Genomic DNA, 20,464 nt, shown 5'->3' on the forward strand with positions numbered 1-20,464 from the left:
TTCGTAGCTCTATCACAATGAATGTTTAAACATGAAGCCTCCCACAAGGTAATGCTTTGATTCCCACAGAAGAACTACTTGCTGCCACACAATGTTTCTATAAAGATAAGATCACTTTAATTAATACACTGTTATTGAACATGCTCGACACATTAACAAACAGGATCCTATGGACATGCACTCATGGAGAGATGGCAGAGTGAGGGGGCTGCCCTCAGCGAGCACCCCTGAGCTGGTGTGGGGGTTGGGTGCCTCAAGTGCTCCTCGCCACCTTTCCAGCTACCAGACCATTACTTTCCAGACTTGATCTGCACCAGAACTTGAACCAGCAACTCCTCTGGTTCCCACACAAGTCCCTGCAGACTGAGCATCTGCTGCATTAACCTGTGCATACAAGGTGCTAACTGTTTGCAAAAGATAAGAATATCACTTTAGTTACATTAGTGACTGAGTTAACAGCTGCTCTGGAGACAAAGACAAAAGTATGTTTTTCCAATAAATTCATTTATTATGTTGTGAGACAACATGTACAAATCTTAATGTGCAAGTGAATCTGTTACTGCGTGTCAACGACAGCAGCATGCCCTGAAAACATGAGCGAGACGTCTCCTTTCTCACAATGAATAAATGCAAAAATATCTCATCCGCCTCTCCTGCTGCAGTTGAAGGCATTAAAACAGCATTGTTCAATGATTTCATCGTAATTCATGAAGTTGGACAAATGAAACCCCAGCAGTTCATCCTGCAAAACGTGCGAGCGGTCTAAATACTTAATGATGAAAATGTATTAAGGTCATTTCATCAGCTGTATCCATTTGTGTCATAGATCCAAGAACATCATTCAGAAGTATTTATATGGTAATATCTAATTAATTAGAACCCTCAATGAAGGAGGGAAAAAAAATCATATTTACAAATGTAACAAAATAACAGATTTCAGGGATATTTGCCATAAAATATTCAATTACTATACAAATTGATTTTCAGTCACAGCATTCTAACACGTGTAGAACAAAAGCACTTGTGGCATCATAAATTAACAATCATCAACTTCCAACTACGTATGATCTGATTTTCACCCTCAATTTGTTTTCTAATACATCTCATTGAGGCTATTTACATGAAAGTATGTGACACCATACTCAACTGTTGTTTTATTGCATATGACAAACACTAAAAATAAACTCTCCCATACATTGACATTAAACAAAAAAAAAAAAGAAGACGTGAGAGGATTAGACAAGGCGATTCAAGTGCGATAAATGTGTGAGAGATTTTCAGTGTTGCAAGAAACGAAGCCCATGTCGAGATTTATTGTGTGCCGGTGGCTGCAAAACAAACAAACCTGAACATAGGCAAAAAGTGAACAATCAAGAAGTGAGAAAATACAATCAGTGATTATACATTCAATGCCAGTGACCTAATGTGGACTATGCCAGGATATGGCTCCTTTGATCGCCAATTTTTTCCAAAATCTAACCAGAACAGTGAATGAACCGAGTGTATTAACAAAAACCTGAAAAGAACGGCAAAAACTACGTAAGCACTAAAAATCACTTTCAATCCGGCACAATTCTCTCAACATAAAGGCCTGCTCTGTCCACTACAAAACTTTAAAGGATTTACATTTCTGGACTAGATTGGATCATGCACAGAGCAGGTCGTTATAAAGAAGGTCCTCTCCCTTAATGAATCCATAGTGGCTTGCATATTAAGGCTGCATGTAACATTGCTAGACGATTAGTCAGACTGTCATCCCAGTGTTTTCGTTTGAACAATATATAAATTCACACAAATTTCATTGAATCTCATCTAATACATACTTGAAAAGCTTGTATTTTTTTGTAACAGCATAAATGGGATTTTTAAGTAACATAACACATCTTACACTGACAGCATTTTTTTTTTTTCTTTCTCCGTGCTCCTCCTCCCCTTGAATCTGGAAACGTGTGGTTTATTTCCATCATTTGTATGAAGTTTCTATGAGGGTCAATCAGTGACAAGTAACAAGATTTCAAAGTGGTCCTTTCTTCATCTCTCGGTCCGTCTCCCACAGCGGTCCAGTCTTTTACTATCAGGGAGAAAAGGGTTAAAAATGAGGCAAAGCTTTCTTGTCTCCAGCCGCAATGTCATTTTCCAAAACACCACTTTCTTCTTCCTTCACATTTTTTAATTCACGTGATGATTCATTACTGGATGTCTTCAACATAGTTAGCAGGATAGAGGCCGGTTTGTCCGTCCTTGAGTCGGCCTTTGCACCAACCCTGATCATCTTCCTCGCCAATCTTGGTGAACTCGTCGCCTGGAGAGAGAAAGAATGAGAAGGTGAATCATTTTTATTCAAGAATTGAAAGAAAAAAAAAAAGCAGTCCCAATCTTTCACAAGAGTTTGACGTGCACCTGCTTTGAAGCTCAGCTCATCCTGCTCCTGTCCTTCGTAGTCATAGAGGGCTCTGACCGGCACAGATAGGACCGGAGAAGCCGGCTCCTCTTCAAATGGATTCCCATCACCGTTAGTAGAGAAAGGGTTTACGCTCGTGTCTTCATCTGACCAGTCAGGAGTCTTCTCCACACTGCTCGCACTGGAGGGACAGACAAAGTAGCCCCTTAGAAAAACAGCTTTCAGTGTTTATGTCACGGCCTCTTTGCACTGACGGGATAACCCAGGTGTAAGCAGGGACAAAAAGATAAAAAGTTAGAAAAGCAAGAAACTACATCAAACACAGACCAAAGTAGAACACAAAACAGGCCAAAGTGCATCTTCAAATCCAGGGACATTTTATGATTCACCCTGGTCACAGTCTTCTCTCAGTTCTAAGTAAGTGGAGTACATGCTTACTTATATGGCATCAATGCTACAAAGCAAGCATTCAGTTCAGGCAGCGTGACAAAAACGATTTTCATGTCGCTCTGGACTTCAAGCTAAAGTGCACACAATGCTAAAGGAAGGCAGCAAAAATGACACGACAGCATATCCAAAAGACACATAAATAAAACACAGCAACATGAGACAAAGCAAGACAAAATCATCGATGCGAGTGCATGATTGGATTTCAGCATGAGCGGCCTGCAGAGGGCGCCACCTAGACACCGGAGAGATTTTCTCTAGCTGTGACAGTGACAAGGTGAAAACTGGAAACAAACACCAGAGAGGAATTACAGTCAGATCTGTTCACTCCAGAGTTACTATAGACACTAGACGACCTGCTAATTTATCTGAAGTCATTTTAATCCAGTGTTAGAGATTGTTACAAAAAAAATGATTTCTTATTTTATTTACTATTGTTATGTACACAGGGCAATTTTTATGTGGCTAAAAAAATATACTGAAGGTAACCTATATATGCCCTGAGGTTCTTCATATTCAGATCTGATTGTAAGACGGAAACATATTGGATTTTCCACTAGCAGAGACATGCGCCCCCATGCGCATGACATTCAATGTTTTGCAAGACATGGCACTGTTAGATGTGACAGACAAACACACAGGCTATGTGTGAAAGGCTAATCCAGTGACCATGCAGAGCAAAAAAAAACAACAACCGGCCACCTGAGGGGAGGGGGGGGGGAGGAGGAAGGAAGAGTTACAAGAAAGAAGGAAACAAGTAAAGTAAATAAGAAATAAATAATGAGTAAATAAGAAAAAAAGAAGTGGAAAGAGACGCAGCAAGAACGGCGCTCCGGGAAACAAAGATGGAAATAAAAAACAAAACAAAAAAAACGGCGAGAGAGGGAGGGTTGTAGGAGCACAAAGGGGTTTTCTCCTGTTCACCAACGTTTTTATTTCCTCTTTATTCACACTGATGTGGTTGACTGAGGTCTGCTGCTCCACTGCCACCTCCTCCTCCTCCTCCTCCTCATCTTCTTCCTCGTCTTCATCTTCAAAGGGGTTTGAGCCAACTGGTGCTGTTTTAGGCACAGTCAGGCTGACGACATGGGACACAGTGAGAGACGGGTTGTTGACATGCACACACACTGGGGTTGTCATGATATCAGAAACTTTCATAACGATGCTCATAAAAATCAACTAAAACAGAAGTCCTCGCCCAGGTCTGGCTGCATTTACAGAAAGTTGCAGACAATCTGCTGCACTTTGTCTAAAAGGCACAAACAGAATCTGTGCAATTTAGACAATGTGCAGGAGTTGTCTTGCAATTCTTTTAATGGATTAATTCCTCTAGAACACACCTGTCGTATAAAGAAAGATTCTGCACTTTTAGATACCATCGATCATCTACCATCAGAGAGTATCCAAAAGTGTCAAGATACTGGATCATTCTGACAACCTCCTCTAAGACCAAGGAGCTACTATTACAAAAACAACATCGAATTAAAACTGTGTGATTGTATACAGTGTTACAAAGGACAGCTTACAAACAACAGAGATTTAGAGGGATGGGAATCACATGACATCCATAGTGAACCTCAGTGTGAACCTGTGTTTGGACTGAAGTCACAATAACAGTTCCACCTGTTTAGACTTGAGCGCTTCCATTAAAAACCTCCATCACATTTTATACAAACTATAAAAAAACAAAAAGGACGGTTCCTGAGTGACACATCAAACACCTCGTGGTCAGCTCACGCATGTGTCGGTGCGCGGCCTTTTCTTTTGAAGTCACACGAGGGCGGTTTGCTTCCTGCACATTCTCACTTTGTGCGTCCAAGAACAAAAAAAACTCGCAGCGGCCCTCCACCTGTATCAGAGGAAACAGAGATTCTTCTCCCTGTTTACACAAGTATTGGAGCATTAACAACAGCCGTGGCTATGGGTCGGCCCGTGAGGAGTGTGAAAACGGAGAAATGTGAACGCCTTTGTTTGAGTAGTCATGCCATGCTCCTCTGAGTTAAGCCTGGGAGTTACTTCAGTAAACACCGTCCCGTTGGGAGTCTGGCACACTGTAACTTTGGACGTTGTCAGTAAACACACAAGCCCCACCTTAGAACTATAAGCATCAGTATTCGAAGAGTAGTTTATGTCATTACTATATTCACTGAAGCTTGAGACAACACACTGGTGAAATGGTTTACATTCGTTTCCGTGCTTTTTAACGGTGTTAAAAACTGCTGAAACTACATCATGACGTCACCATCGTTCACGAGTCGCTCCTCTGTGACTGCACAAAGATAATTACTACTCTATCAAGACCTTGTTTGCACACAAAATCCCCCTGTAGTCACACCCATAGATGAAGGAAAGCAGGAAAACAATGCGCTGTAAATGCTGGTTGGGGGAGAGCCGGTCCCGAGGCGGCCACTTATCCTAAGTTCGGAGGTCAAATGCTTCCCGTGCCTGACATTCCCTTTGTTGACTCCTCTGAACACTCCTTATAAATTCTGCATACACACCTCTTCCTGCTGATGTGAGGATAACAGCAGACAGCAGGTTGATGCTGGTTGAAGGAAAGAACTCGCTTGAACCCACGTTAACAAATTGTGAAGGGATATGAAGTTAAGACCAAGTCATTTCAACTAAAAGGTCTGACACCCAAGAAACTCACGACAACAAGAAAACAATCTAACACACAAAGAAACTCTACGGATGAACTTCTTAGGGAAATGTGACTTGGATTTAAATGCTGCACAGCAAACAGAATCTGACTCATCGGTGTGGTTTGTCACTATTTTGATGCATGAGAATTTTTTTTTTTTTAATAAATCCTTATCAGCTGCTTTCTGTCGTATCCATGAACCACTGTTACGTTCTTCCATGCTGTTGCCACAACACCAAAGACACTTTTTCTTTGCTGCTGGGAGTTTTGATCTTATTTTATCCAGGCTGAGAACGACGACATCATGTGATCAAAAGCTGCCAGCCGAACATTAAGAGGCTCTAAAAACACAATACTAATCAAAACCTTCATGAGCCCGGGTGCATTTCTTTGACTTGAGCACTACTCTTAAAAAAAAAAAAAAACCTTTCCAGTCACAACACTTCAGGTCTCGCCTTACTTTTTGGTTACCTCTCAACAACGTACCAGCCGACTCCAGACTCTCAAGGTTGAATTCTTTCGCAAAAAACTGTGAACCAAATGTTTACCGTTGTCCCTGGAGACGGCCAGACAACCAGACGTCACACATACGTAACGTTTGAGACCGTGTAGTGAGCGTGTATAATAGGAACAGAGGCTCAGTTTTCCATGAGTCTGGATACCTTCTTCTTCTTCTTCGTCCTCCTAAGTGCAGACCGTGTGTGTGTGTGTGTGTGTGTGTTTGTGTGTGTGTGTATGAGACCAAAGAGTGAGCCAGTGATGAATGAAGTATCTACCTGCTGCTGGTCTTGGCAGGCTGAACAGGCTGATCTGAGCCAGTTTGACTGATGCCTGTCAGGGTGACACCCTCCGATGGTTTCTTCTTTTCTCGTCTGCTGAGGGTTCGGTTCAGGTCTATGGACCAGTCCTGGTAGACACACACACACACACGTATGAAAGAAAAAAGTATTATATTTACAATTTACAAGTCTGTGGTTGGCTCCAAACACGCCCTCACATCTAGTAGAAGCAAGTCACAGGCAAGTGCACAGCAATTCACACACACTTCAACACAGTCCGTCAAAGATTGCGGAGGCTCTGAATCGCAAAACTGTACATGCACTTGTGTGTGTGTGTGTGTGTGTTTACAGTGCAGGCCTGAAGAGACACAGCCATGTATATTGTCCAATCACCTGCTGAGAGAAACAGAGCACCGGGGAGCGTGCCCTCCACCAGAGGCTGACCCCGGAGAGTGGAATAAGAGAGAAACCGTCCAGAAACAGAACAAGAACTCACTAACAGAAGGCTGCTGGACAAAGGTTAACTTTAATCTTACTCTTGTGTTTGAGCCACTTGACAGAAGCTGCACTGTCCCTCTTTCATACAGGCTATATATCACACTGCTCACAATGTCATCAAAGGCTTCTCCAAAGGCTTCCCTGACCCCTCTCATTCATCAGCACTCTCACACTTTGAAAGATCAAAAAGGTTGGCTGCTCGGCCGGTCATGACTCATGACCTCTGTGACGCTGCTGCCGAGCCGCGCTGGCATCATGAGACGCAGTGCACGGGTTCAAATGGGCAGAGTCATGGGTGGGAGGACGAATGAGGGTGTCAGAGTTCAAAGGTGAGGAAGAAAAGAGAGACAGACGTATTTTGATAACCAGGAAAAGGAGAGTAAACATCACGTCGATCTCAGGTAACGGCAATATACTATATGTGCAGAGTGCAGTCATGTGGTATCGGTGAATATCCGTTTGAGATAGAAAGAGCACCACTTCAAACACACACACACACACACTCACACACACTAATGGAAGCAGTAAGGAGTGAGAGTGTTATTGGGAAAAAAAAGATCTCTCCCCATAGCTGTAGTGAAAAGAACCAGCCCTCCCATGCAGAACTCACTACAATGGACCTTCTCTTAAAGGAGCGAGGGTGGGACCAATCCAAATTCTGTTAGACATTGAGAAAGGGAAGCAGGTGTGGAACAGAGTTAATGAGGAAAAAACCTTCTAATCCTAAAAATGTTTTAGTTTTTGAGTGTGGCAACGATCTAATAAAATTTTTTTTAAAAACAAGAGCCAGGTCCCAGTTTATCCATGTTCCCTTTTCAGTATCTACCCTGAAGGAGCTGCCTTGCTGCTACTTCTTCTTTAAGTGTAGAGTTTCTGTCATCACAGAAAAGATTGATCCCGTCTTAAAAAAAAAAAAAACTACCAAAACAAAGCCCTACTCAGAAAGAAAAGCAGCCCGGTGACGATGTAATGACTGAAGTGGAAGAAGCAGCTACTTTGGAGCAGCAACGCCTGCGAGTGCACACAAAAACAACACCGTAAATTGTTCCACTGCAAGCGCGTGCAGTTTTTTTTTCTTCCCCTCTCCTCTTCTCTTCCAATTTAACCTCCTGACTGGAAGATGACATAAACTACATCCCTCTGAATGTGCAGGATAGATTTAGTTCCACCCCTGCTGCCAAATAACATACTTCAATGACAGAGAGTGACACTGGGCTATAACTCCTTCTTTGGCTTCTTGGAGCATTAAATAGAATGATGGCAATGGTGCCCTTGTTTTTTTTTCCTCCTAAAACTTTTTTTCTTCTTTTTTTTAAGTATGACTTATTACACAACTTCCTCATTCCTCCTATCTGGTGGTTCTCACAGTTGGTCTATAGGAGCACCAGAGGCTCTTTAAGTAAGAACAGTAATGCATTTCTGATTAGATCACAATGTACATATAAGGGCTATTGCAATTCTTTGTGTCTGCAAGTCAGTACCAGAAAATCCTTCAAGGAAATCAGGGAGCATGGCCATGTGTGTTTGAGAATGTTTTTTGCTGATATTTAGCCTTTCTTCTCTTGTCCTAATAACTCATGAGTGTAAGTTTAGGCTGTAGTACCTCAAACTGAGGCCAGTTCATCGGCATCCCTGGGCCTTGATTGGACCGGAACCATTTGAGGTCCTCTTCAGCGTCAGTAGCAGAGATTGTGTCTTCCAGCGTGTGGTACACTGTTTGGAATCTATGGATTAAGTATTTTTTTTGTCAGCGTTTTTTCCAGGAGATGCATTTTTGAAATGAAAACATGTGATCTCATAATGTCCTTGGTCTGACCTGTGATTTGTTGATAGATCGAGGTGCTGTTTCACCTCAAGCAGCAGCTCTTTGAAGAAGCGGATTCGCTTGTCTTCAAACTGCTGCCACTGCTCGAACACCTGCTCCATGTTCTCCATGTACTGAGGCGTCACTTTGTCCAGCTCTTCAAGGGATTTCTCATAGCGTTCTTTAGTCTGAGAGAGAGAGAGAGAGAGAGAGGAATAAAGTCAGGATTATGCTGGTTATTTATCATGTTTCCAAAACAAAACTCCTCTCACGATCTTTGGGAAAAGCACCAGCTGCATTTTGAGGAAGTCAGACTAATATGTGATGATTCATATGTCTGAGGATTTATCAGGGATAGCTGATGTTAAGAACATTGGTAGATATTCATTGACAGAAATGAGCCACAAATATTATTTCTCCCAATATCTACAGAAGTAGTAGACAGGCAGCTCTGGGAATTGGAGAGTTTATAGTGCTGGGAAAATACTATAGTAATGTATAAAACTCTTGAGCTACCCAGGAAAGGAGAGGTTTAGTTTTTGAAGTTCTCAAAGTTTAAGACTTTTTAAATGTGGGCGTGTGCCTAACTAAGAATACTCCCCTTGTTATTGTTAAATTGTAAGATTAGAACTCTTATTCCTCTCTTAAAATGCAAACCTTGTTATTTTCTAAAGGAAGCCCTACCTTCTGCACCTCCTGCTGACATTTCTCCACCTTTTCCTGGAGCTTCTTTTGTGCTTCGGGGTTGTTGTTGCTCTCCAGTTTGCTGTTTGTCTCCCTGCTGGCGGCTAGCTTCTCCTCTTTGCATGCCGAGTGGTAGGACTTCTTCATCGTCTCCACCTGCAGAGTCAAAGATAAAAATAAAGCCCAGGTAGTAGCTGCAGGAAGTCTAGTAAGACGACTGGGAACAAACTCAAAGTGTAAGTATGGGGAGAGAATGTGTCATTCATGTTTTGTAGGCAGGGATGCTCATGTGTCTATTTGGGAACAATCATGACAACCTATTTCCTACAGAGAGAAGCTTACTCATCAAGGCCCCAGACACATGGATTTTGGAATGAATGAATAACCTGGATTACACTTAATATTCAACAACCAACTCGTTCAAAGTAGGCAACATGGAAACCTTGATGCCTGATCATTTTATGCGACGCATTTATAGCAACAGGAAATAACCACTCCTCGAATACTTTGTGTATATTCAGCCAACAAATGAGAATTGAGGAAGTCCGCTTGTGCATGGTTGCTCTATTTAAAGAGCGTCTTGGGCAGGGCCAGAGCAGGCATGTCCCCACTAAACTAATTATGATGTAATGTCACTCGGTTGACAGCATTTAAAATACAAAGACAAAAGTCTGCATGTCTCTATAATTTGATAAAACAGGCCTATGTTTTCCTTAGCGTGTGGGCAAAATGAAGTTTCCATCCACTAAAACATGTCAGAGCTTCAGATTATCCTCTTTATGTATGTGAGTATTATTGACAAACAGCCCACGTCATACATGTTAGCAACTCATTTTCTGGACCAGTTAATTAGCCTCATTTCCTCTCTGCCCTCTCCTACTTGCCCTTGTCTGTCTGGTCAATCAATAAATCTCTACGGCTACAAAACTGTCCCTGCTGCTCAATGACATGGCCAGGATGTCACCCACCCACTGCTAACAATACACACACACACACACACACACACACACACACACACACACACACACACACACACACACACACACACACACACACACACACACACACACACACACACACACACACACACACACACACACACACACACACACACACACACACACACACACACACACACACACACACAGGAAATGAGGGCAAGGAGCCTAAAGGTTGCACAAGGTTCCGAGGCTTTGAGCAAAGAAATAGTTGCATGTGCAGCGTGCATGATGACATGTATAGGGACTATGATGATGACATTTGGAAAGTTTTTCATTTGGACTTAAACACAGATTTTTTTTAGTGAAGAAGTAGTTCTGTTGCTAAAGTTTGTTCACATGCTTTCAAATTTTTTTTATTTTGCATAATGTTGAAGGTAGTCTCAGGGGATATTTTATGCACAAACAAAGAGGAATGCATGTAGTAGGACATACATTGACCTGCTTGTGAACTAAAAGAAGCCCCCCCCCACCCAAAAGTGTTTCCTTCCCTTCTACTGACAGTCAAAGGACTACAGGATACACGCTCTCGCCTTGTCCCACTGTGGCTAATGTTCTGCAGCTGCTTCTCATGCAGGATGGAGATGCTGCAAACAGGCTTCTGCTCTGTGCATGTAAGCAGGTAGTCATGGAGGGAAAACTAAGGTGAGTCAGTAATATGTACTCAAGTGAAATGAAGGGTGAAATTAAGAGCCATGGTTGTGTTGCGTGAAAACTGCTTGGCTGTTAGTTTGAAAAACGTTGACTTCAAACATGCTAACTCATTAAACTGTTGAAGTACAGTGTATGTGTCGGATAAGTTTGTCTTCAAACCTCTTTGAGTTTCTTTGCCCAGGGTTTCTGAGCCTTGCGGAAGCCGTCATCCGCCTCTTTCGTCTCTTTGAAGCTGCCGATCATCTGTTTGTGGTAGGCATCTCTCTGCCAGTTCTTCAGCTTCTCGTAGTCTTCTCCCATCAGGGCCGATTTCACCTCCATGTGGAGCTCGCTCACCTTCTCCGCCTCTGTGCACAGAGCTGACCACGCCCGCTCCAATGTACCGTACTGAGGACCTGTGGAAGGAGTTACCACCAGTTAGTGTCGCGAAAAGACATTCAGGGAATATAGTACAACACATATGTTGTTCCAATATTGTAGTATTTAGATCAGAACAGAATCCTGCTTTAAGTGTCTTCTCCCTTATAGAGCATGATGTCATTATCACCCACGCTCTGACTCCAGAATATAAGCAGCTGCATTTTATCTAAATCATTACAGTTTGATTCTCACCTTTTTCTATGAGTTGTCTCCATCGCTTCCCCCACTCCGTCAGCTGCTGTGCATAAGCCTTTTCAATACGCGCCCGCTCATGAATACAATTCATCAGGTCATTGCAGAGTCTGTGCCCATCATCTACCCGTTTCACCGTCCGCTTGTAGTTACCAACCTGAGGAGAGAAACAAGTAAGGTTGTCAAAACGTTCGATACCTCGATACTTTTCAATACGCGTTTCAAAACAAAACAAACTGTGATGATCAGCAGTATCAAACAGTGATCGAGCTTTTGAAAAAATACATCTTAGTTGCAAATATTGGTCATAAAAATCAAGACTGAATACTCTGTGCCTAGGATTTCCAATATCTGTTGTTGTGGTATCAAAACAGGTATCGATGCTATTTATCTCAACCAGAAGCGTATTGAGGTGTAATAAAGGTGACATAAAATATGTGAGAGATTCACTCCCATGATTCCCCCCCAACCTCAACTCATCTTTTGTTATTGTTTTGATTGAGAGCCCCCTGGTGGCGTAATTTATATACTGTGCTTTTAAGAAGATTATTGCATTGCACACAGATTGTCTTTAAGACTTTATCCTCACTGTACTTTCTTTATTTGCAACTGAGAGGTCTCTTATTCCAAAGCATACATCTGTTTTCAGCATTAAAAAATCACTAAGAAAAAATTGTATCTTGGGTTTAGATTTGTAGGAACAACTTCCTGTGACTCACCTCCCAGAAGCTATCACTGGAGACATCGATCATGGAGTCGTCGTAGGACCCTGACATCGCGGCTGCCCTGAGTTACACCTGGTGTAGGGCCTAAAAAAAAACAAAAAAACATTACATTTATGTGATTACTTTGAAGGCCTAAAACAGGAATTTCTTCTTCTTGTATCTGATAGTTTGACACATATTGTACATACATGTACACGTTATATAAGCATTATATAAGCCAGGAGTAAAGAGTGAGTATTTTGAATATGTGCAACAAACAGTGATGGAAAGATCTTTGGATCACTCCATCACACACCTTCTCTTCGTTTACTACGAAACTTGCGGCTGAAAACAACAACGCAGAGCCAACTTTGATCACTGTCACGACAACACTCCCCAGAAATGACAGTTATGAGTGAAACACTGATAAGAAGGTGAATACTGTCAGAAGGGGGGGGGGGTGTCAAAGTGTGCGATCTGGTTTGATTATCTAAGCAGCAGGTGGGTGTTTTAGTTCATATTTATAACTCTTCTACTCTCAACAAACGACAAACTGAAACAGCAGTGGGTGCTGACTGCAAATAGAGTCTCAGATCATGTGTGTGTGTGTGTGTGTCTGTCTTTCTGTGGTATGTCTCTCTCTGTGTGTGGGGGGAGATTCTGACAGAGGGAGGGAGAAAAATAAAATTGAAAAAGCACACAGCGGGCAGTTTCCGTTTCCTTCAGACGGGTACGACAGTCGCTCCTCTGTTACTTCTTTCTGTCCCCACGTCCATCAAACTCAACAGCCTCTTTATTCCTCCATCCTCTTCCTCTCTCTCTCCTCCTTATCCATCAGTCTGGAGCATCTCCCCCTCTCTCCAGCTCTGACTGGCCCCTGTTCAGATCGGGTATCTCTTAAGTAACCATTTATATTCAGACTGTGGTTACGTCCAGCTGAGACAGGCCGCAGACAACGGAACTCATCTAAACTGCATCTCAAGTGACACGTCTTAAAAAAAGAAAGAGGACACACATCAGTTTGATTTCAGTGAAGCTGCAGCGTGTCATGATAAATAATTTAGCAGAAGATTAACGAAGCAATCACAGTCAGTAATCTCCCTCATTTAGGTTCAGATTCATGTTGTTAAAGTGTGTACACTGTTAAAGTTGATTAGACTAAATAAGATAGATTGATTGATCCAAATGGGCAATCTGTTAATCGTTTCAGTAAGTTTGATGTTTTTTTGTTTTTTTTAACCAGTCTTCTGGTCAGTTTCGCTCATTCTTTCAAATATCAATTATCTCTGTCCAAATACTTTTCTCTAATTAGGAGCTGATCACATCACATAAGAAGTGTTTTAGTGCCAAATGTGAACACACAGGGCCTCTTTCAGCTGAGCGAGAGGATGAGGGCTGGTGTTTAGTGTGTGTCAGAAAGAGTGTGTGTATGTGGTTGTGTGTGTCGGAAAGTGAGCGTGTGTGCATGTGTGTGTGTGTGTGTGTGCATGCGTGGGTGCGTGCTGGTCATTGGTCAGTGGCCTGTGCCCTCCAGCGCAGGACTTGGACAGAGGGTGGTATTGTGGTCACTGCTAGCTGCTGAACAATTCTTCCTTTACACTGTGTGGTTAACAAACAGGACAGTGAAACACACACACACACACTTTCCCACAAACAGATGCGTGTCACTTTTTCTAGAGAAGAAAAACATGTTTTATGCGCTCCACATCTTCATGAATGACAACCTTGATAACAGACACAACAGTGAGTGCACAGCATGCTGTATCCAACAGAACAGTAACATCAGAGCTCCCGTTGTGACGACGAGAAGCACTGTGAATTCACACACTGGGACACCAACGTACCGCTGATGTTGATGAGGGCAGAGCTCAGTTACAGCGTACTTAGTTAAAGCAGAGTGAAAAGGGCTTGTGTGAACAAATGGGAAACGTCCCAACGTTTTAATATGCTGAGTGGACAGCATTAATTCTCCAAGTCACAAGCTATCAGACTAATTACTGATGAGACTTGAAGATGAATGCAGGGTGTTTTAGCAGATGAATTATGGTTCTTATCACAATATTAAAGCTGCGTGTTGTCCTCTTGTCCCTTCTTTTAATCCCCTAGCAGCTGTTTACATTCTTCCCCCCCTGCAGCAGCATGACAGAGGACACATGACTAACACATGGCAGGCCTTGAATATCTGCTCTAAACATGGCGACGAGTCCCCCGATTAGATCGGATGAAATGTCAATATTACAAATCTGAAGGAGGATCAGCGAAAACCTGTGATAAAGCCAATATGACAAAATGTCCTCAAAATGATTTTTTTTTTCATTTTCTGTGACACTTCCTGTTTAGTAATTTGTCCACCAATGAAAAAGCTTTCTTGAAGCTAACGAACCAATGAAATCCATCCTGACGTTATGGCCCATCTTCTTCCTTGGGATGGGTTCTCTGCATTACAACAAAGCAGTCAGATACTCCCGATGTCCCGTTTCATGTGCAACTTCAAACTTATTACGCTCCAATAAAACGATTACATTTTATGTCCGTCAAGGTAAGGTTGTGTGGTTGTCAAATGTATGATGAAAACATGAGGATGCAGATGTATAGGAGGGGACTAAGTAATTACCACGACAATGCATTTGGAAATTCCTTCATCACCGAAGCTCTTTTGCAGGCCTGATGTAATCAACAGCAAACAGGAACAACTGTCTGCACAGACTTGGCACTCGAGGACATGGTGGTGGGGGGGTGGGGGGGCTTTGTCGAACAATTGAACACGGCTTGACCCAGAACTGTAAACAATGCTGTTGACTAAGTCGAGGTCTGAAGTCCACTCGATCCATCACTCGACAGGGAAACGTTGGAAAATCCAACAGCGTGTGCCACTATGAAGAGCAGACTAGAAATGTAGACGCATACGAAGCTACAGAAAGCCTGGGGAAACTGTGTGATTAGTTTTCAAATAGTGACAGAAAAATCTGCAACAGTCGTTTATGCCAAGAGAAGCAAGATTTCAACAAGAATGCAGAAACTTAGGGCTCTTAAACTTCAGGCTTAGCGATTACATAATCAAATACAGCAAATGTATCCACTAAAGACTGATAAGAAAATGTACTCAGCATGCTGGAATTTCTGACAACAGATAGAGGACAACAGATGCATTCCTAAGTACTGCAATGCCTAAAACTGAACATTGCCATGTTGAGCAAGTTCCCACATACTTACTACTTATTGTATTCATTCTATAAACACGCTACTTAGCAAAAAACAAAACAAAAAAAAAGAGCTGATGACACGGTTTTATAGTAGTAGGGTCTTCTTTAAAAGTTAAAGAGGACACGGTTCAGAAGTACACTGAGACAGTCAAAGCGAGTGGTGACTATGTGTGTTATTAAAAGCACATGAACTGTACTCGTCTCCTGTGAATGAGAGGACCTGAGTCATGTCTTAGTAACAGACGCATGAGAGGCCAATGACCTTTAAAACCAGCAAAGGGAGCAGGTGATCAGAGATAAAGACAAAAACAATTTAAAGGAGCAATATGTAGCTCTGACACATTCAAAACATTGGACATTGGATGTCCAGCTCATCATGAAACCTTTCTGCGTCCTAAAATCTCTCTGTTTTTCTGCTCGTGGAGCTTTATTAGAAAAGACATTTCGTGTTTCCTTCATGTCTGATGAACTAGTATGGTCATTTTATGATTTTACACATCTTGCATATTGCTCCATAAACAAGGAGAAACATTTTGGAAAGATAGTGGGAACAAATTTAGAAGAAAATGTTCTTTTCCCAGGAACAACCAACAAGCTGTGTATTCATCTCTTGTTTATGTTTCTCTGACAGTCGTCACACACACACACACACACACACACACACACACACACACACACACACACACACACACACACACACACACACACACACACACACACACACACACACACACACACACACACACACACACTGAGTGACAGGAGTGGAGCGAAGGAGCAGGAAACAACAGGAGACACATGCAGCAGAGATGAGCTCATACACGGCTGACAGGCACGTGCATACCTGCCCTGGAGCGGTGGTGGTGACGATTCTGGAAGTGGGTTGTAAAATATAACAAGGAGGCCCCAGGAGACCAACTTTGGCTTCATAAAATCTACTGCTTTTTTAATTTGAAAGGAACTTTGTTCGTTAAAAACAAAGTCTTCTTAGGGGTAGCAAGGACATCGTCAGATTAATGTCACACAATCTCAACATGTCGCTTTGCGTTAATCAGTAACTACAGGAGAGCCGAAATGTTCACCCATTTAGTCATATTTACTTTCCTGCTAAACTCTGAGACCTTCTTGTTTTGTCTGCATAATTATCATGTACGTAACCACCCATGGTGCTCACAGGATTTGTCTTAAATGATAATGGATGGCTTTCCTTTCTTCTCCTTGGATTTAAAAACAAGAGAAACTGTCTGTTCTCGTGTCTGATCCTATCGGGGGAACAGAGACTATCGAGAAGAACTTTCAAGATGACAACAACACCCAACGTTTCTTGTTCCACAAATGACAACTGGCTCATCGTCTTTGTCTCATATGAAGGGTTAAGTGAATCTCTCTGCTGATTTATGTCCAGACAAGTGTTAGGTTATTTCACCAGTTTGCTTCAAGAATAGATTAAAGCTCCTGAGAGGTAATTTGGGATTGTGTCGATGTTGGCAACACCTACAGAGCAGAACTAATTATTGTCTTGCACGTGCGTGAATTATGCTGTCTAACAAATAAAAACACCCTCCTTTATTTTAAATGTCTCACATTAAACTTACATACTTCTTTGGCTTGCAAATATTGAAACAAATGAGGCTGGTTCTGCAGGGTGCTGCTAATCGCCTCCTCTAGCACCTTCCCTCCCATAGCAAGGGTGAGAAGAATCTAAAACCAGAGATATAATCATCCGTTCCTTCCTGATCGAGTGGGTTTGCTCTTTATGATGTATGAGGCATCGTTATTCATTTCTATTTTAGAAGCAGTTAAAAAGTACTCACAGAAGTAATTGATTAAAAATAATCACACTTTAAGAATCCATCAAACAAGTCATAGATTAAATGGGAATTGCTTATCTGGCCCGGGCTAGTTTTTTTCTGTCAGTTTCCATTTCCTTCTTTTGTTGCATAAAACGCCTGCAATATCTTGCATGCCTGGAGTGCTGCTGAGCTGATCTATCCCTTTAATATTGCAGTTTCACAGCGGGACAACGTTAAATCCTGGACAGGCTTTAAGCAAGACAAAATACAATACTTGCACACTTGCAAAGAAGTGTAAAGGTCAAAAGTTTCCATGGCAATCACAGGTCATGACCATGATTTTCTTTCCCCGTCAGTCAATCACCTCTGCCCTCCTTCCTCGTGTGAGCTCGACAGCTGCAGAGGACTGCTGAGCTCACAGGACTACGGCCATTCCAGTGTGGATTCTCTGGACTGCCAGCTATCCTTCTAGAGATCACTCACAGAGCTTTGTGCTGCGGTTAAGAGGCTCCAAAACATCTGACAATGAAACTGTCGGCCCATCAACACCAGGTCAAAAGTAGCCTCAGTATAACCTACCGCTCTGCCTTGCACCGCTGTCAGAAACAATAGCATTTGTTCCACACTTTCAGGCACTTTCCACTGGACAGTCCAGCAGCATGGAAAGAAACATAATGGAGGGAAATTCAGTATTACATGACAGGGAAAGGGAGATCCTGACGTAACCGACGGGAGCCTTTTCCTGTGGAAGCCCCCCGTCCTGCACGCACTGACCTGTCTCATGTGATGCGTTTAAAGAAGCTGTAGAACTTTTTAAGAAAGGTTTACAACACAATCCACCTTCTGTGTTTATTTATAGCTTTCTCCGGCTGCTTGGGGTACTAGTAATAACCTGAAACTATATAGATATGACCCAACAGCCAGTATCACTGTCAGTCACCATAAAGTGTCATAAAAGAGGTCTCTTATAATTTCCTAGAAAGCAAAGTCATGTCTTAAATTCCTTGTTTTACCCAATGAATAGTCTCATGACCTTGGATATCTAGATTATATTGATACAATGATGAATGTAATGCCAATCAAATAGTTCTAAATGATTATAATACTCTTAGCAGCTCTTTAGCTTTAACTATATTGATAAATGAACTCATATTTGGGCAATGGCACATCCCTACACACAGATGACATGTTGTTTGATAAGCAATCCTAAATCTCATGTTTTCAAAATACTTGCAATGCAGTCTGTGTCAATCAGCTAATCAAGTAATGGAAAAAGGGGAAAAACATAATTGCTGGAAGGAAGCACATTTAACAATATATTGTAGCGGGGGTAAGATTTTTGTTTATTTTAAATGAATTTAAGCAGGGATGCTTAAAATTATTGCAGAGAAGAATCTCACTTACAAACATGTCCCAGTCAAGGCAGGCGGCAGCACATCTAACAAGTAGTTTCATGATATCTCAATATAGCGATCCTTTTGCTGTCTCGTGTTATCACATTTGCATACACTTGAAGAAAGCACACATGAAGATCACTCTAAATGGAGAGCAGGGACCTTCAACTCAAACAGGAATATATTCGAGCTAAGTTTAGATGGTTCACATGTCCCCCCCCCCCACACCCACCCAAGAGGAACCAGCAACGCTTTCACTACTGCTTTACTTTACCCTGACAACAGCACACATCCCCAACAAAGCACACACACACTGTTACAATGCCTGCCAACTTGCATGACTGATAACTTCCAATGATTCATTATTGTATGACTGTTTGAGGCTTCACTGTCATACTCAATTGTTTCCTGCTTCGTGTGATTAATAACCTCGTGATAACAGGTACTTGGTTGTAAATGATCAATGCATTAAATCCATAGACTTACTGCCTCAAAGGTGATACCTGTCTTTCTCTCTCTGTGTGTGTGTGTGTGTGTGTGTGTGTGTGTGTGTGTGTGTGTGTGTGTGTGTGTGTCTTGGGTTACAGTCTCAGTAGCCTTCAGGACTGAACTTGGCAGCTGGCTGGTACTGCGTATTTTAACCCAGACTGAAAAGGGTAGCATGGTGGGCAGCCCTAAATCAGTACAAGAACTCATCCTCCTGTCTCGTCGGGAGAAGACAACATTATATAACCCTGTCAACATACACTATGTAGAGAAATATGACAGGGACCAGGGGTTATCTTAACTTCTTGTGAAACCTGCCCCGCCCTTTATCGCCATGCAACTAAACACTAGTGTCTTCATGGGGGGGAGGAATTGCCAAGAAGACCTACTTGTATTATCTTAGTTCACAAAGACAACAACAAATAATGTGTGAGGGGGGGACATTAATTTACATAAACATGTTGTACACCAGCTACGACACTGCTAGCTTCAGTCTATGGACTTTAAAACAATGGGACACCACAGTTACTGCAGTCGTCAACTCAAACATTATTTTAAAACGTTGTTTTCCAAAGAATAAGATAACTCGAGGACAGACGTTGTTGCTTTAACTTAATTCAGTCATTTAAAGTGTAACAGCAGCACCAACGTCCTCACATCGGGAAGGAAGTTAACTTTAATGTTAGCTCGCTGTTCTGACGTTAGCCACAGCCCAGTTTAAAAAAAAAAAAAAGTTAAAGATACGACATAAAAGTTTTGGTTAAAGCTTACCTGGCACACTTTTTTATTCCTCTTTCGGGTTTAATGTGTGTCACGGTGAAGTTATTTCTCGCGTTGGTGCCAATTCACAAATCTTTTCGGCCGTTTCTTTCCGCTCGACAGCTTCACTTCACCATCGATTTGACTGACTGACACAACCATCAGTACAGTTGTACAGTGAAGCATATCCGGTGGAGACTTTCAAAATAAAACCACATCACGTGCGAAAAAGTAAATTCTTGTGCTGCACCTGTGACGATTTTGATGTACTGTACATAATAGTCTTTTAGTTTTTTTCCATTCTCTACTTTGTTATAACCCCACTTTATTAAACATCACATGTATATTTATAGTTTATACGTAAAGAATTATGATTTTATTAAGCATAATGGTAACATATTAAAAGGTTTTGGAGTGTACAGAAATAAAATCTATCAAAACTATAACATTATACCAAATTTAAAGGATTGTATTGCTTCAACATGTTGTAATGGAGCATCTGTATTTCGTTATTTAGTTGGATTATTTAATTATATTGCCTGAATATCTTCCTTAATCTTTACTAACGCACAAAAACAATGAGTCAAAGCAACATGTTGTAAGG

At 41.8% G+C, this 20,464-nt stretch overlaps 1 protein-coding gene across 3 annotated transcripts; it reads right to left on the reverse strand.

Annotated features, from left to right (window-relative positions):
- Nucleotides 1–485: 485 nt before the first annotated feature.
- On the reverse strand, nucleotides 486–20,020 carry pacsin2 (protein kinase C and casein kinase substrate in neurons 2). 3 transcript variants are annotated; one of them, XM_079334814.1, is made up of 12 exons: nucleotides 19,873–20,020; nucleotides 12,241–12,330; nucleotides 11,522–11,678; nucleotides 11,069–11,304; nucleotides 9,258–9,413; nucleotides 8,586–8,761; nucleotides 8,373–8,493; nucleotides 7,380–7,427; nucleotides 6,269–6,399; nucleotides 3,777–3,926; nucleotides 2,401–2,582; nucleotides 486–2,302 (listed from the first exon to the last, which is right to left on the reverse strand). In XM_079334814.1, exons 2-12 carry the CDS (start codon nucleotides 12,295–12,297, stop codon nucleotides 2,190–2,192), a joined length of 1,527 nt encoding a protein of 508 aa, XP_079190940.1. In that variant the 5' UTR covers nucleotides 12,298–12,330; nucleotides 19,873–20,020; the 3' UTR covers nucleotides 486–2,189. The 3 variants fall into 3 exon arrangements, with proteins under 3 accessions (XP_079190940.1, XP_079190941.1, XP_079190942.1); XM_079334815.1 differs by lacking the exon at nucleotides 7,380–7,427; XM_079334816.1 differs by lacking the exon at nucleotides 3,777–3,926.
- Nucleotides 20,021–20,464: the final 444 nt, after the last annotated feature.

This window comes from Symphodus melops (assembly GCF_947650265.1).
Source record: "Symphodus melops genome assembly, chromosome: 22".
Lineage (NCBI taxonomy): Eukaryota > Metazoa > Chordata > Actinopteri > Labriformes > Labridae > Symphodus > Symphodus melops.

Coding starts and splice junctions, on each gene's coding strand:
- pacsin2 (XM_079334814.1), bottom strand. CDS start 12,297: ATGTCAGGGTCCTACGACGACTCCATGATCGATGTCTCCAGTGATAGC. Junction 11,679..12,240: donor CCAGTGATAGCTTCTGGGAG/GTGAGTCACAGG, acceptor TTCTCTCCTCAG/GTTGGTAACTACAAGCGGAC. Junction 2,303..2,400: donor TGAGCTGAGCTTCAAAGCAG/GTGCACGTCAAA, acceptor TTCTCTCTCCAG/GCGACGAGTTCACCAAGATT.